General features: G+C 39.2%; 1 protein-coding gene across 1 annotated transcript; it reads right to left on the bottom strand.

The window, feature by feature from the left end:
* Positions 1 to 268: 268 nt before the first annotated feature.
* Positions 269 to 15,098, bottom strand: p4ha1b (prolyl 4-hydroxylase, alpha polypeptide I b). Its single transcript, XM_053333633.1, has 15 exons — positions 14,925 to 15,098; positions 10,367 to 10,449; positions 10,109 to 10,205; positions 9,868 to 10,019; positions 9,161 to 9,298; positions 8,706 to 8,945; positions 6,955 to 7,172; positions 6,675 to 6,851; positions 6,302 to 6,372; positions 3,739 to 3,838; positions 3,524 to 3,577; positions 3,366 to 3,431; positions 2,441 to 2,509; positions 1,447 to 1,543; positions 269 to 1,220 (listed from the first exon to the last, which is right to left on the bottom strand). Exons 1-15 carry the CDS (start codon positions 14,936 to 14,938, stop codon positions 1,150 to 1,152), a joined length of 1,647 nt encoding a protein of 548 aa, XP_053189608.1. The 5' UTR covers positions 14,939 to 15,098; the 3' UTR covers positions 269 to 1,149.
* Between the last annotated feature and the right edge of the window lie 1,384 nt (positions 15,099 to 16,482).

The raw sequence follows: 16,482 nt of genomic DNA, 5'->3' as shown, positions 1-16,482 counted from the left end.
ATCAACATGGGTGCTGTTACAAACCTACCAGGAGATTCTATGATAAATCAGACTTCATCATAAACAGCAGATATAAACCTTTTATGGCGCAATGTAGTGTATTGTGTTGTCTTGTCCACTTTTCCACTTCCATTTTATTTGTTTCTCTTGCTCACTGAATACATGTTGGCCATGTAGGTCCCTATACGATACTCGGACAATGAAGTTGAACAGTTACCAACTATGTGAAATGTAACACTAAAGTCAAGGCATCCTATGGAATTCTGTGTCCAGGTGTAACTGTGTTTGTTCAAGTACAACAAATTCAGTAATATGAAACAATATGTGACCTTTCAAATAAAACACTATGGCTTAGAGGCAGACAAGATGTGTGATATGTTAGATACAGTTATGCACAGATGTAGACTTAATCAAGAAACTTTAACCTCTTCCTATTAGTTACTCAAACTAACAGAAAGAAAGTGATTTTCCCCCAAAAAAACATTCACCTGGACTGTGGTCAGATATTCCTTTTTTTGGGAAGCCTTGTCATTTTGTAGTGGGCTCTAAGTGGCACTTTGTTTTTCCTGAAGCAGAGACTGCAAACTGCAAAATGACAGAAAAATGCTGTTTCTATGTAAAATCACAAGCAAGGAAAAGTAGCTCTGAATAGCTATTTAGGAAATCTTTTCATTGTCTCAACAATCACAAGTCCAAGTGTTCATTTAATGGAATTAGAGGAATACAATGAATAAGACAAGTCTCCTTTAAGGTTCAAACTGGCAGGGAGGAAGTTGGTGCCTACAGTCACTACTGAAGGATAACCTCACCACAGAGCTAGAGTTCAAACAGAGTGCAAACACAGACACATGGGAGTGGAAAGGGCAAGACTATTCCTCACAACCATCCAACAACCTGAAGAACATATTATCTGTCACAGCAATGCTAGTATTGTCCAGGGGCACGAAATTAACCCAAACAATCTCTGGGCTCAGAGCACAATAGTTGGGGGAAAAAGGGAGTCTGTGAGCAGGGGGGAGAGAGACATTTGGACCCCTTGTATCCAGGCATATCATCTGAGATCTGCAGCAGCATTCTTTGGTCCTGGGTGGTTCACAAGGAAGGGGAGAAAGGGGGTGGGGAGTGTGATTAGGAGATTTTCTGTTTCCATCATTCGGTTTCGTTTAGGCCACAAGGTCGCCGCCATTCCTGGCCTCGTTCGTGAATCCATTTGTTTGATACTAAAGACAGAAAGAAAGAAAAAAAGACAATAACTATAAAATTTTATCTAGCCGGTAAGGCACATACAATTGTTAACAGTACTTGTTTTGTAACTCACTCTTGGTTATGACAATGGATTGAATTTTAAAATTAAGATACTGGTCAGTAAACACTTTGGTCCCATAATAATATTGACTCAAGCCTTTATATTTGGTCTTATAGGGAAACAGACAAAGAGGAACTTACCCCACTTGTTGCCCACCAACACAGGGCAAGCTGCATGTCTGGTGCTGTAGTCTCCCTCCCCGCTGGCAAAGAGATTGTACCAGAACACTGCGGTGCCCTGTAATACACACACAAAACAGACAGCAGAGGTTAGCAGTGTTGCAAATGTTCCCGGGTCAGGAGTCTCAGAGAGTCAGACACACTCTTCAAACATATGGGTACTCCATTGCCATAATTTTACTTTGTTAATTTTAATTTTTTAGCATGTTTAATGTGAACTACACCTCAACACCAGCTAACAGAAACATCCGGAATTAATTACAATAAAGCCCTTCTGACACATGGAGTATATCCCTGAAATGTTCAGGAATATTTCCTGCATGGGGTCATGCATGAACAGGAGCAGTGATCGATATTCAGGTAAAACTGTTCTGCCAATTTGCCACCTCAAGATCTTGTAGCATTTCATGGAAAATGCTTGTGTGGCTGTGTGGTGAATGAAAGTAATAACATGGCAGAAACAAGCACGTAAAGGGTTACGTCTGTCTGACGAAAGACATTTTCATGTGGTGGTGATGACGCATTTGAATCCACGGCTTGTTTACAGCCTTAACAATGCTTTTGGCACATTGGCACCAGAAAAAAATCTGCTCCTCGCCCACTATGTTTCTGAAAATAAGAGATGTCTTCCACCGTGTGCATGTACATTCAGCCTTGCCCCATATTGTTCTTCTGTTGAGTTTGAAGGCAGTTGGCATCCATAAGTGTTCACTTACCACCACCTGGATTTTCCCTTGCCCCATCTATTCCTGCACTGCCATGGCATGTGTGAGAAGGTGCAAGATGGTGTGTGAATAGTGAAAATCACTAATGGCACATGCAAGGTTATCCCAGTAGTCTTTTGTGTGGATCAGGTATATGATGTTAACTCATTGTAGTATGTAGGTTTATTACTGACAACGCTACTGAGTCAGTAACAATGAATGGTAATAATTGATGAAGCATAACCAGGTACCTTTTGGGGCCAAACTGAAGCACCAACATCTGGAAATACTGTGGCTCCACCTGCTGATACATCACTCATCTACAACACAAAGACAGAGGCAAAGACAGTTTAGTGTTTAATTGGCGAATCAAATTATTCTGTAGTCCTAATTAGTGAAATTGTTGGAAGGCAGGGGATCATATTACTAGAGTGGTTACATGTATTTTAATATTGATTACATTATGATCCATTTTGATATTAATACTGGCAGGGTCAGTGTCCAGTCAGAATCATCAATGAAACCACAAATGAAGAAGTATGGTTTTGCTATTTCACTGGCAAGTATGAGAGTCTATTCACAGTTTTTCTAACCACAATAACTAACTTTTACTCAGTACCATGTGGGGTAAGAGTTTTTTGTCCTGCCTCTTTAAAGCCTCATTTTATCATAACAATCGTCAGTCTAGTTAAGTTAATACCTAATGAGATTGCTTCAGTTCATTTACATTTTAAAAAGCAATTATCTGCAAGCCACTGATTTTGTATTGGCAATGTAAGCTTTCAGATTAATAATGGCTGTATGCTTTCTTGTATATAATGTGCATGTCAAGCCCTGTTTAAAACTGACATAAATGGTCACTCGTGTGTGACCAGCTGTTCATTGTAATGAATTATACAGAGCCAAAGTTACCGAGTGTGGCACTAATCGTTGTAAAAACCTCAAACCTAGTGTTGTGAAACCCAAATTCTTTACTAATGGGTATTTTTACTGGAATAATTGTTCATTTTTTCACATTTCTCTCATAGTCCAGCATAATACATTGTTATAGCGATCATGACTACTTGGCCCAAGGAATGGATCTAAAAAGTTGAACATGGGTTATTAACAAAACAGGTTAAATGTATCCATTATCAGCTTGAGTCTTTGAGTGTAATTAATCAAAACTTGACTCACATAGAAGAGCCACGTTGCTATGCGGTTCCCAGTGCCCAGCTCTTTAAAGGCATCTGGCTCATCTTTCTGTGGAGAAACAGTAAGAATAGGGTTTATTGTCCTGGCATGCAAACACTACTCTTTGACAAAGAATGGAACTCAAGTTGCAGAAGTCATACCCTTCCAAAGTCAAAGTGAGGTTCGTATTGACCTCCAACACCATAATTTGCAACCTACAGAGACAAATACAATTGTGCACACAGTTAGGGAGATTGTTAGAAAATATTTTACACGTATACAACAACTATTGATTTTATGGGAGGATTTAGGAATATATATAAATGCAACAAAAAAAACCCATGACATTCACCCTTTAAACACATAAACACTTTACCTGCAGCTCTTCTGCAGTATCCATTTCCAGCCCTGTGAGATCCTCAATTCTCTGGTTGATCTTTTCAATCATTGGATCTTCATAGCCAGTGAGCCAAGCACTGGAATAACAGGAGGGAAAGTAGACCAATTGAGAAAGAAAAGGAATATGCCTTTCAGTGTGCCAGTGAGACACACATTTGCCCACTAGATGGTAGTAAAGACTTCTTGACTGCTATTAGGCGAATGAGAGATATGTCATGCTGTAAACATGCTGAGAAAAGCTCAAACATAAAATGAAATTGTGCATTACAATCAGATGATAGGAAAGGAAAAGGGGAGCGGAGGTATGAAGAAACGAGACATAAGAAAATGGGCACAGAATCTCCAATCAGCTCAGGGTTATTGTGTTTTCAACCTAAATGTTGTTTGGTCTTTGACTATTTTGCACAAGAGTCTTGAGATGAAGACTAAAACCAGATATTTTCATGGATTCAGCTTTCCTAACACTACCTCTGATAAAATAAACTCTAGACTGGGCATGACAGAGCTCTTTCTTCTAAATTACTAAAACACAGCACAAATCTGGTTAATTAAAACAGGCTTTTTTTTGGATAATGCATTAAAAAGCCACATAAAAAAACTGTCCAACTACACAAAGTATTGTGAAAAAGTATGCCTGAGAGACAGAGACAACATCAGTCTTCTCTCTGCACACCATAAAATTCATGGGATTTTTATAAATGTCACACCATCTATGATGACTCTCACACCCACCCTCCTAATTTAAGCATTTTTGAATATTCCTGCAGAAATAATCTCAGATGCATGTGTATGCCTGAGAGAGATGAGTCATCAGTATTAATTCAGAATTTGTGTAGATATGAGTTTTGAAGGGATGATGAACCAGCCAAGATTATTTCCTCATGCGTTCTGCAGTTAGTTCAGAGAGAGGTCAAACTCTTCTGAGATAATCTATCTGTCCCTTTTTCTTCACTGAATGTTGAAATACATGCAAGCTAGCACGTACACATAAAAACATCAAAGGAACACCACACCCTTGCACCCACACACACATTAATAACCAACAACAGTAAAACCAAAGAAATGTGGGGGGTTTGGTGGGCTGCCAGCCAGCTATTTTTAGTATCACTTAAAGTAGAATAGTCATTTAAACTACAAGATGACATTTTCTTTCTTCGCATCAAGAATGTTTGATGAACAGGTCTATCTGTTTTCTTGAGTGTGTGGATCCAGACTCAGGCCTTGGAAATTTCTGTAACTCTCTCACTGATATGGAAGTTGAAGAAGCATATTAGAACCACAGCAGCTGTAATGAGAATGTGATACAGATGCATTCCTGAAAAACACAATCGGGAATAGGGAGTCAGTGATCTGGCTCTCAAGTAACATGGGAAGGATTGGAAAGATATAAGGTCTGTCGCAACTCTGCAGTGCCATGAAAATGCCTAAATCTCTGCGTTTACAGAGAGAACAAGGAAAACTTTAGCTACACCAAAAAACAACAAGAGAGGATTGTTTAGCTTTTTTGGATCTCAGCTCTGTTTAGTGTTCATGCAGTAATCTAAAAAGTTCTTCACTTTAACCAAATCAAAACATCCTCTAGTGTTTGTTTTCCGAGTGTGGCTAAAGATTTTCCTTTTTTTCATTAGTGTTTGGTTGGTACAGGGATTCAGCCAGGGCACAGAGATGAAGATGAAGAGTTGGATGTAGGGGGGGAAGGCGTTGCGGCCCTCCTGCTGACCTGTAAACCCCTTACCTCTTGGAGACTCTGTATTGGGCCGTAGTAAGTTTCCCAGTTTGGGGGTCATGCACCGTGGCTCGCCTTAACTACAGAAGTTCCGGAAGCGCAGCATGAGGACACGGAGGTAAAAGAGAAGAAAATAAAAAGAGAAGGAAAAATTGGAATGTGATACACACAACAGGATGAGTGGAAAGTAAAGTAAGAGAGGAGGAAAGAGAGAGAGAAAAGAAAGCAGATCCGGTCACTAGTTGTCAATGTTACTCTTATGAAGAGCCAAGAGAGTGTTCCATGAGGCAATGCTGGAAACCAAATATTCCTTTAGAAATGTAACTTTAGGGAATGAATAACCGCCTCTTATACACCTCCTGGCTCACAAAAGGCAACTATGTTAATATCAACTAGTAAAAAAAGTAACACATTTTAACACCTCTTGTGTTACCTTTCAGTAGCAGACTCCTGAGCATAAAGAGATCCTCCAAGAGGAGCAGTGTAATCCTAACTCTTTTCAATTGGAAATGTTTTTCTCCCAATTTATCACCTTTAAGAATGCTTTCTTTTCTTTCTTTCATTTCTGTCTTTTGTAAATACATCCTGAGATATATTTGAATAAAACATGCTAGCTTAGATTATTCTCAGCTGGATCCTGTGCATCAGCTCAGGAGCCATCAAGATATGAAAAAAGTGGAGAAATAGAGTTCTGGACCGATGGGAGAACAGAGGAGAAATCGGATGAGATATTGAGGGAAACAGGAGGAAAGAACCTCACTTTCTCCCGCCCTGCTCTTTCCTCTGTTTTTGGCGTTTTCTGGCTGTGCCTTACCTTTTGCTGATCCGGTATGGTGCTGTCTCCAGCACTCCTGTGATGGGGTTGGAGATGGTGGCCCTGCGTAGCTGTGAAGCCAGGGACATGATTTACCCACACATAGACACACACACAGATGTGTGTGCCTGTGTGTTTGCCTAACTAGCGACATCACATCAACCAGCCTCACAGCTATGACCCCCCCCACCTCCCCCCAACACACTAAACCGCATAACAGAAACTGAAAATGCTTAACAAATTTTACTGCTAGATCACAGTGAAAGAGAAAGTGACCAGTATAGCTTTATGTATGTAGTATAATAGAGGCACTGAAAACACTTCATTGTGTTCATGGTTGCAGCATCCACATTGTGAAAAACACATTGCTTACTCTTGGCTTTGCCAGCTCCTTGATCCTCTCGATTTCTTTGTCTGAGATGATGTCAAGGTACCGGACAATGTAGGGGCTGTCCCACTCGTCTTGCTGTTTGACAGGTGACAGCACAAAGCTGGGGTTGTGATTGTTGTCATAGTAACGGCAGAACAGTCGGCTCTGCCTGCGGGGGGTCTGAGTGTGAGAAAAGGAAAAACAGGAAAGAAAGGAGTTTAAACTGAGGTGTCCTTTACAAGTTGGAAATCACATTTCTTTTGTATTTCTATATCTTTCTCACCAGTTTGATGCCCTCCCCACGACACAGCATCTCATATTTCACCCTCTCAGGCATGAGCTGATTGGAGCCCTTCTTTTTGGGCTTCTTCTTCTTTTCAGTTTTCTCTTTTTTCGCCTGATCCTTTTGTTTCTCAGGCTCTTCTTCCGCAGCCTTCTTCTGCTTCTCCAGCTGGAAGGTAAAGTATTTCAGGTTGCCCTTGGCACGCTGGTGTTCTGGGTCTGGAAATGGAAAAATGAAAGAGCAACACAAATAATAGTGGTGATTACAAGTATTAATGACTGAAGCAATGTCACCTAAGAATATCACACTGCCTGCGATCAAAATAACTGAGCTTCAACATGATCTAATTATATGCTATTTATTTATTTGCACCTTATCCAGTTCTCAGTCCTAAGATGTACAAACAGGAAAAAGGAACAAGGTCACATCAAGACTCTATCATAAAAATTAAATTAATGTTTTCAGTGCTGTGAAATGCATTGCAGCGTCTTTTATTTAGATCAGAACTTCCCAACCTTTTTGGCCTGTTACCCCTTAAAATAAAGCAAAGTGTAGCTGAGACTACTTGTCATATGCTGCATTGCCAACCAGTTAAGTTACTGATTATTGTCATGACTCAATGGTTAATCATTTTGTGTATAAAATAGTAAAGACAATAAAATAGAAAAATATCAGTAAAATGTTCCCCTCAGTTCAAGGTTACATCTTTAATTGTTAATTTTGACTGACTAACAGCCCAAAACTGAAAGATATTCAATTTATTATCATGGCTGATAAAGAGAAGCAATGAATATTCACATTTGAGAATCTGAAACCAGCTTATTTCTTCTTCTTTTTGCATAAAAACATTATTATTCAAGGATTAGAATAGGTTGTGAAACAATTATCTAGATCACAGTATCAATTAAGATTAAATACAACTGATCAGAACGTTGAATTAAATTAAAAATTTAATTACACCAATCACTTGTCAATCCACCAAAAATCCACTTCAACTGTGATCCAAATCAAGCAACAATTCATTTTGTGATTATTTAACTGGCTGGAGGATAATTGAATAATACATATAAACTAAGACTTCTCTTATTACATTAAATAAAATATTACTACCAAATAAATAAATAAATTAAGATATGTGGCACACAAGTCTGTACAAACTGCTCTGTCTTAGAAGTTGTATCCACATGTCTGTGCTCTTGTCACTGAGGACCAATTAGTTTTATGCCAAATCTACACACAAACACTAGACAAAACTTCACCGAGTAGGCATGGATGTTTTGGTCAAACCATGGTAACAGTCTGCACTGTTTATGACTGTGAGGTTTGGACATGTTGGCCTCCGGTTTGCCTTTTTTTAGTATGTCTGCTGGTTCAAACCAAAGTCAATTTTTGCATTTGTTATTGCTTGCTGCCTAATTTATCCAACTAACTGGCAGATTTAATTTACAATCAATATTGATGCACTTCTCTGTCTTGGTAATGTCTTTGTTTGTATCTTTTAAGTTAAGGAACTTTCTAAAATCTTATCTAATTAAATAAGATTAAGTTTGGTATGTGAACATGTCTAGACAACCACTGATGAGGAAAGTCTGTCCATTATTTAATCTACTGAAGTGCATTGTTTACCTTGAGCAGACATTTTACAATACAAAGTGATATTATAACTTTCAAAAGAAGCCTCCCTGTATGCTTTTCATAATTGGAAAAGCATGTTATGCTGCTTAAATTCTTCATAGTGTGGAGGGACTCACCCAGTTCAAGCAGCTTCTCGGTGTAGTCCAAGGCTCGCTCTATCTCCCCCTGCTGGTAGACGGCGTAGCTGAGGTAGTCGAGCACTGTCACCTTATCTAAAGTGGACTCCTCTCCCTCATCGAGCTGTTTCAGGGCCTGGGCCATCCACAGCTCTGTGTGATAGTAGTCAACATCAGAGTAGGCGATCTTTCCCAACTCGTAGCAGTCCTCCACTGTCATAAGGCTTTTGTGTTTCACTCCTAGCATGCAGAGGAAACAGGAGAATATTAGATAGAGTAGAAATGAATACAACTATCTCCTCTGTGATGTCAATAATATAAAAAGTGCACTTCAACATGACATATGTACTGTGACTTTCATGGCCACTAGTCTGTTAATATCATTGCTTCTTTAAAAATAGAGATACATAGTACTTGTCAGTTAGACCTGTTATTCCCTGATTTAAGGTCCTTACCAGGAAGGTCTCCTGTAGAGATAGTGTTAGAATCCAGTCTGTATGTGTCTTGTAGCCGAAGGAGAGCTTTGGCAGCTCCAGTCTGGTCCGCATCCGTGGGGAAGTATTGTCTCTGGATGGTTAGGTTGGAAATAAATCCTGATGGAGACAGACAGGACAGATGAAGCAGAGGATGGCTCAGTATGGGATACATAACAACCAGGTAAGTGGACAATAAATAATCTAAGTTAATAGTCAGTGAGACTGCTTACAGTGACTTTGATCTTGAGTGAGAGAATTGTCATTATATCAAGCCAGACATGATGCAAAGACAGATGAGTAATGTTTGCCTCTACCTCAGTAACTTAAGGTGTCTCTGAGCGGGTACTTGATTGCTACTAAAAAAGTATAAATGTGCAGTCCAGTATTGACAAGCAAGGACACAGCACACCAGAACAGAAATGTTTTTACTTTAACAAGGTTTTTGCTTCAGTCTGCTCTATCTGCAACAAACAAAAAGATGGCTTCTTGGAGCTCACGTTGATGGAATTCAGTGTGCAAGGTATGCTCAGTTGCAAAAGTTTACTGATTAAAGTGATATATGTTCCAATGATTTTCTAAACTTTTGGCACTTGCTGTAACATCGGACGAACCAAACATAAAGTATATGATACTATCTAGCCTACATACTCTGTTAACTGTTTGAATCATGTGGTCTTCATCCTTACCATCAGTGGTGTCACTAAGTACAAGGCTCTCTAGGTCCCCCCACTCTGTGTTCAGCCTCTTCATTAGCTTGAAGGCATTGACAGGGTGCCCCAGGAAGCTCTCCGGGTCTTGCATGGCTGTGGCCGTCAGTGACTCCAATTTATCAGCCCACCTATCACACAGAAAGTAATACAGAATTAGGTGCATTGCCCTACAACCAGTTAAGAAATATGTGCAAAACTTTGTTTCTACAAACTCAACCTTTTGACCCGCTCTAGCTTGTTCTCTTCTGCTTTGATGTAGTCCTTCAGAGAGGTGACGAGGTCTTTTTCTGTGTATAACAGGTCTGTCATCTGGCCTGAGGAATATAAATCAGAAACACTACATCATCAATACTGCAATGTATACTGGCTAGAGTTTTTATCTTCCATATGTACACTAACAATAAGAAGACATAATAAGTTATCAGTTAATCAGTTATTTACAACATGTGTATTAAATATTAGCAGGTCATTTAACCTATGGAGGTGAAGAAGTCATTGTTGGCTGAGAGCGACTGCAGGCAGCTCATCAACAGGAAACACCAGCACGGTAGGTGCACTCTGAGGAAAGACAGAAAAAATATGAGACAGTCTCTTTAGTCTCATAAAACTCAGATACTGAAACATGGATATTAAAAAAACAGCATGAAGGTTAATCACAAAATATGGCTGTGTGTCATACTGTCACATACGGCATTACACCCAGATTCATATTTTTCATAATCTCTAATAACCTCACTCTTCCAGCTGGATGTCAGCTAACCACACCGAACTTATTGCTGTCAAAAGTGAGCTGTCTTGTTTCCCTGGTAAACCTGCACTGCAAATGACCTCTCCGTCACCGCTGACAAACCACAGTGACCCCTCAATATTGCAGGCTGTCACACTCTCTCGCCCCTCAAATCAGGCAGATGTTAGAAGAAAAATATCACCATCTACTGTCCCGCTCACTCCAGGCCTCTCCCATTGAGTCACAGAAAACATTCCAGGCCCTAAAACTCATCCAAGGAACTGCTTCCCTTTGTCCTAAACCTCATAGCACCATCTGGTCAGTTTTTATAAAATTCTTATAAAGACTGTAAAAAAAAATACTTAAAAATGAAAACAGTTTTCAGCAAGGTCTGTGGATTATTTTTGAATAACTTATTTCGACAAAGGCTAGAAGCTGTTGAGGTTTTCTATTGAGCAAACAAAACTCTCAGCTGCTGGTATCTCAAAACTTGGACAACTAAAAGGCAAAAGAATTTAGGTTGTTAAATATTCATCAGGATGTTAGAAAATATGTTTGTGATTTGACTGAACTAAGCATTTAGGACAGATAGAAAAAAGGAACAAATATATGTATACATTTCTAAAAAGGGTAAAATAAAAAAGAGTAATACAATCCTGAAACTGAAAAACAAATCCCAAACTTTGCCTTACTCCTTACAGAACTGCAGCCTCCCACCACACAAAACCAAATTTAATTCGGTATGGCTGTGGTCACTGTGTCCGGTTTGGTTTTGGAGTTGGCATAGCCATAACAACTACAGGGCTTCTGGCCTGTGAGGAGTGGCACTTTGCTCTTTATACCCATACAGACGGATATTAGAAGAGAACCCAGACAGACAGGCAGGAAGAGACATGGATGCAAATGGCAAGGTGTGCGTGTCTGAACCCTGTCTTACCTGCTGCAAAAACGAATCATCATCCACATCACTGACAATTTCACTGCCTTTTTTAAGATACACTGGATGCTGAACCTTTTACTTCCATTACAAACGACAAAGAAAGAACTATTTGGAGAAAAGGGGTGGGAAAATAGTTCCAAGAGGCAAGTAGTATTTGCCATGGTAACGAACCTGGTATTTGCCAAATACCAGGTTTGTTACCACGGCAGTAGAGATCACTAAACTATTACCTTTGCATGTTATACATGTCAAGATAACAAACTAAGCAGGTTGCAAAATTAACTTTTATGTCTAGCGGCTAAATGGCGAATAAATGTTTACATTTTCCCAGCCACTCAGAAGATTACAATTGCTTTTTTCGACAGCACATCTACCACAGTGGCTGGTGTTATTTTCATGCCCCAAAGCTAAGCAAGACTCTTCTTGAATCAGGCACAGGAAAAACAAAAGACACTTTTGATAAAGTTAACAGATACACTCTCACACTAATCTGCTGCCTTTGTCAAGTATGATAAATATACATTTACTGGTTTGTAACTGTAAGAACTATAACAGCATGTAACTCATTTGGCTGTAAATGTGGACAAACCTTCTGGGAATCTACAACATCCACCTCTAATTAAGTGGTGAAAACCTCAAACTTCTGTTGCTAACTGACATTACTTTGCTTGCCTTGTTTCTACGTCTAGTGTGCTGCTGCAGTTAGAGAGAAAAAAATCCATAGGTTTGATCTCTAATCTTTCTGGACTGTTTGATAGCAGAATATGCCATGAAAAAAACAAACAAACAAACACAGGCGGAGTCAGGAACCAATAATCGCAATACCACTGCAAAGACAAACATACACAAATGAAGCAACAGTAACCCATGCAGACATCCACATACAGTATATGTTCATGCTATTAACACACACACACACACACACACACACACACACACATACCTGTACACACACCTGGTCCCACATTAAAGGTCAAGCATGAAATGTGCACCTAGGCAAATCAACTGCTGCACCTCACTGGAAGCAGCATACAGGCTCAGGCAGGTTCTGAATTTGCCACAAGGACAAGTTTCCAGTAAAAATAAAATAATTACTTCATAAGGTATTTCAATTTAGGTCAGTAGCTGAGAGGAAGGAAAACAGACCTGCCCTACCTTTTCATATTAAATTAAAGAAGAAACTGAAAAGGCAGATGTAATTAACTATTACCCATAACTGCTACTATTGCATTTCCAAAAAAAAAAAAAAAAGTGGTGCCACACAGTCCAAAATAGCATAAACATGCCACTGCCACTTAGATTTCCTGGATAAAAAGTTACCAAGATGTAATTATTGTAATGACATGGTGACAGCTACTTTCTTACTTGTAATAAAGTTGTATGAGTCTAATCTAAAGATTAAAGCTGCAGGTTTAACTGTTATAATTTAGATCCATGTGTCATGCCACACGTGACAGTGAGAGTTTTGGTGTATGTGCATGCGTGCTTGTACAAGACGTGAAAACTCAAAAACATTCTTGATGGCCATTTAACATTTAAGCTGCCAGACAATTGCGAGGCAATTTTAGACAAGTTACAGAAACTTTTTTTTGATGTTGAAAAGTTTGACAGATCCCAATGCTCCCATTAACATGTGATTTCCACCCTCACACATTCCTACAATAACAAATAGTGATGTTCATTGTATTAAAGGAGTCATCTTGTGATTAAGAAACCACTGATTTGGTATTTTACTTTATTTCAATGTGCCTTGACACCACTACTATGTCCTGCTTTTACTAAAATGACTTTCAACAAATCCCAAAGATCTGGATTAAATGTGTTAAATTCAGCTGTGGATTTTAAAGGTAAAAGCAAAAGATATACACATAACGAGTGGAGAGTGTGACGTTTGTTTAGTTGAATCAGAGAGAAAGCTTGACCCTTTTTTACAAATACAAATAGGCTGCACTATATTACGAACTACTGAGGCTGTTTTCAGTGCATGAAATAATATTTCTATCTCTTCGGTAAGTTATTTTTCATCATGTGATTATTTACTTCTTCTTATTCTTTTCTCTTTTTTTAAAAATCTGTTCGGAAAGCTGTTGCTTTTTTATTTTAAAGCAATGACACCAAAACCTGGTGAACCATGAATAATAACCCAGCTGCTGTCATATCAACATTTCTAAAAGGCTAAAATCAAACCTCCAGTAGGTAAAAAATCAGGGGAGCCATTGAAAAATAATCAATTTAAGTTAAACAAAATGACTCATGAAAAGTTGAACATGTGTTTATTATATTCAGTATCAGTATTGCATGAAATCAAATATATAAAAAGGACCCTCACTCATATTAAAAGTGTAAATCCCGAGTCCAATTCACACATTAAATATTACAGGGGTATTTTAGTGGAATATGACTTTACTGGATACACTTTTGCACAAATATAAGATTATTACTCTCAGTTTGTATTTCTTGATGAAGGCAGCTTCACTCAGAAACTGCCTTCATCACAACTCTCGCTCTGCAGTGAGTGAGTGAGGCTGACTGTGGATTCAGATAACACAGGATGTGGATGGAAGAGGACTGCCACGTCTTCGCCCCTCCCCGCCGGGAAAAACTCATGTGAGGACTGCTCACTTGAGTCTAGATTTTACCTGCTGTAACCCGTCAATAACCCCTACAAAACTGAGTGAAAGCAGAGGGGAGGAGTGGCTTTTTTTTTTTTAATTACTTGCACGGTGGCTGGTGTTGCTCGTTTACTTCACAAACTAACTTGAAGAGTGTTAATAGCTCTGCAATTGTGTATTATATTAATGAGGCTTCCAGTGAGTATTGGCTTTTACCCACAAATAGCACAATACTGTTGGCTCACTGGAGTGTTTCATATGCCAGGTTGTGGCATATGAAATGTGGCGTATTAACTAATAAAAACCGTATATGCTGGTAAATGAGTGCATTCACTTATAAAGGCAGCAGCAGCAGCAGCATCCCACATTGCATTGCACTGGAGTACCGTGACAGTAGTTTCACAGACAAATCCTGTCTCTTCTCGCTATTATTTTGACTTGAACGAGCACTATATTGCTTATTTTACTCCCTAATAATCGTGCATCCTTATATTATCATTTGCTTCTGCTGAAAAGCAACGACAAATGTGAAAGTTTCCGCCAGCCTAAGCTAGTTCCCCTCTCCGCTAGCTAGCTAACCTAACTTTCACCGAATAGTTTAAAGGAAATTAAAGTAAAGGTCGCTGGTGGAAAGTACGGTGAAAAAGACAAGTCCATTACTGGAGAAAGAGGTGACATACCTGAAAATGCTTTAAAGCTTTTTCATATGCTATCTATTCTCATCTTTTATCTAGATAGAAGCGTCAATATTTACCGAAACGACAGCATCTTTGGTAGCAGATATGCGTCCCAGTGCGTCGGCTCCTCTTCAAAAGTCAAAAGTCAAAAACCGGACTGTGGTTGCAGGCAGTTCACCGTGAGGAAGATGAGCAGAGACTGTGCTGCTGCTTCGTCCCTATCTGTGGTGTTTCGGTGCACTGTTGGCCATCTGCTGGTAGTAGGCTGGGTTTTTTTTTGTAAAAGCGTGTCTGAATGCTACGTGCAGAATCTCACATGCATATATTCAGCCTCCTCTCTACCAGAGACCAGAGAGGGGCTGTCGTCGTTTGTAAAATTGCAAGGGGAGGTGTTTTACATTTGTGTGGATCCGTGGCGATGCAGCAATGAATGAGTAGCTAGTTTTTAGGGTTTTTTTTAATGTAGAAATGATTGAGTCAGTCACACACTTGAGACTGCCACGTATACCACAGAACTTAAAATAGCTTATGCTTTTCTTATTTTTTTTTTTATTTTACGTCCAATAAAGTAGCTCTTTAACTCTTTTTTTTTAACTTGAGATCAGTCAGTTTAACCTGCAACGCACCAGTGTAATTCAAGCTAATGTTCAGTGTACTTAATGTTTAATTTGGCCAAAACAAAGACATTTTTCTAGACTTTTCTTGCCATTTCTCCCACATTCCAGAAAATTCCTTCCTCCCAACTAAAAAAGTGTGACTGGAGGGAGGGAATTCCTGTTGCATGCTACTGAGTTCAACAGGGCGGAGCTAAGTTTGTGTGTGTGTGTGTGTGTGTGTGTGTGTGTGTGTGTCTTTCAGTGCAAACTGTTAAACTGACTGAAATACTTCTTAGATGCCAGATGAAACAAATCTTAACAAACTTTAAACAACTTGATGGCACACCCTATGTAAACACCCCAGACTGTATATGTCAGTTATAAACACGGACTACTTGCAAGCCTCCATTTATGTTTTAAATACTTTTTCTCGATATGAATGTTGTTGAACAGAATGCATGGCTCAAAGAGTTATTATTAAGAAGTAAAAATAAGGCAAAAAAACCTTTCTAATTTAAAACATAATAAATAGACTTTATTGATGTACACTTTATTATCTCCTACCAAGCAAAATGTCCTGAGAGGGATTATGATATACCAAATCATACAGAAGGCCCAAATTTAAACAAATTTAAATCTGTAGGATTGCTGTTGTTATTGAGGCATAGCTCAAGAAACACTGTATGGAGTTTGATGATGAAGCAAGGTTAATATCAAACTTGTGGGGAAATACTCCAGTCTTTAAGTGTCTTTATTGCTGTATGAGGTCCACCTGTTTTTGTTCAGTCTTAGCTTATTTTACACTTTTTCTCTGTGAACTGTAAGAAACAAAATCGTGTTTATCTATTCGCATTCTTACTCCAGTTATCGGCGGATGTCATCCAAGGAGGTGAGTTTGCTCCCAAACAACTGCTCCTCATAGGTCAACAGCTGACGCAGGAAGTTCACATTGGGTGCTGTGCACGCTCTCCTCTCCTTCAGCCAGCGTAGGGCATGAAGCAATGACCAGTGCCGATGCTCCATGAGAAAGGCCAGCGTT

The sequence above is a fragment of the Scomber japonicus genome, chromosome 14, assembly GCF_027409825.1.
Source record: "Scomber japonicus isolate fScoJap1 chromosome 14, fScoJap1.pri, whole genome shotgun sequence".
Taxonomy (NCBI): Eukaryota; Metazoa; Chordata; class Actinopteri; order Scombriformes; family Scombridae; genus Scomber; species Scomber japonicus.
The sequence above is the reverse complement of the archived record's forward strand: the minus strand, read 5'-3'. Positions and strand labels throughout refer to the sequence as shown.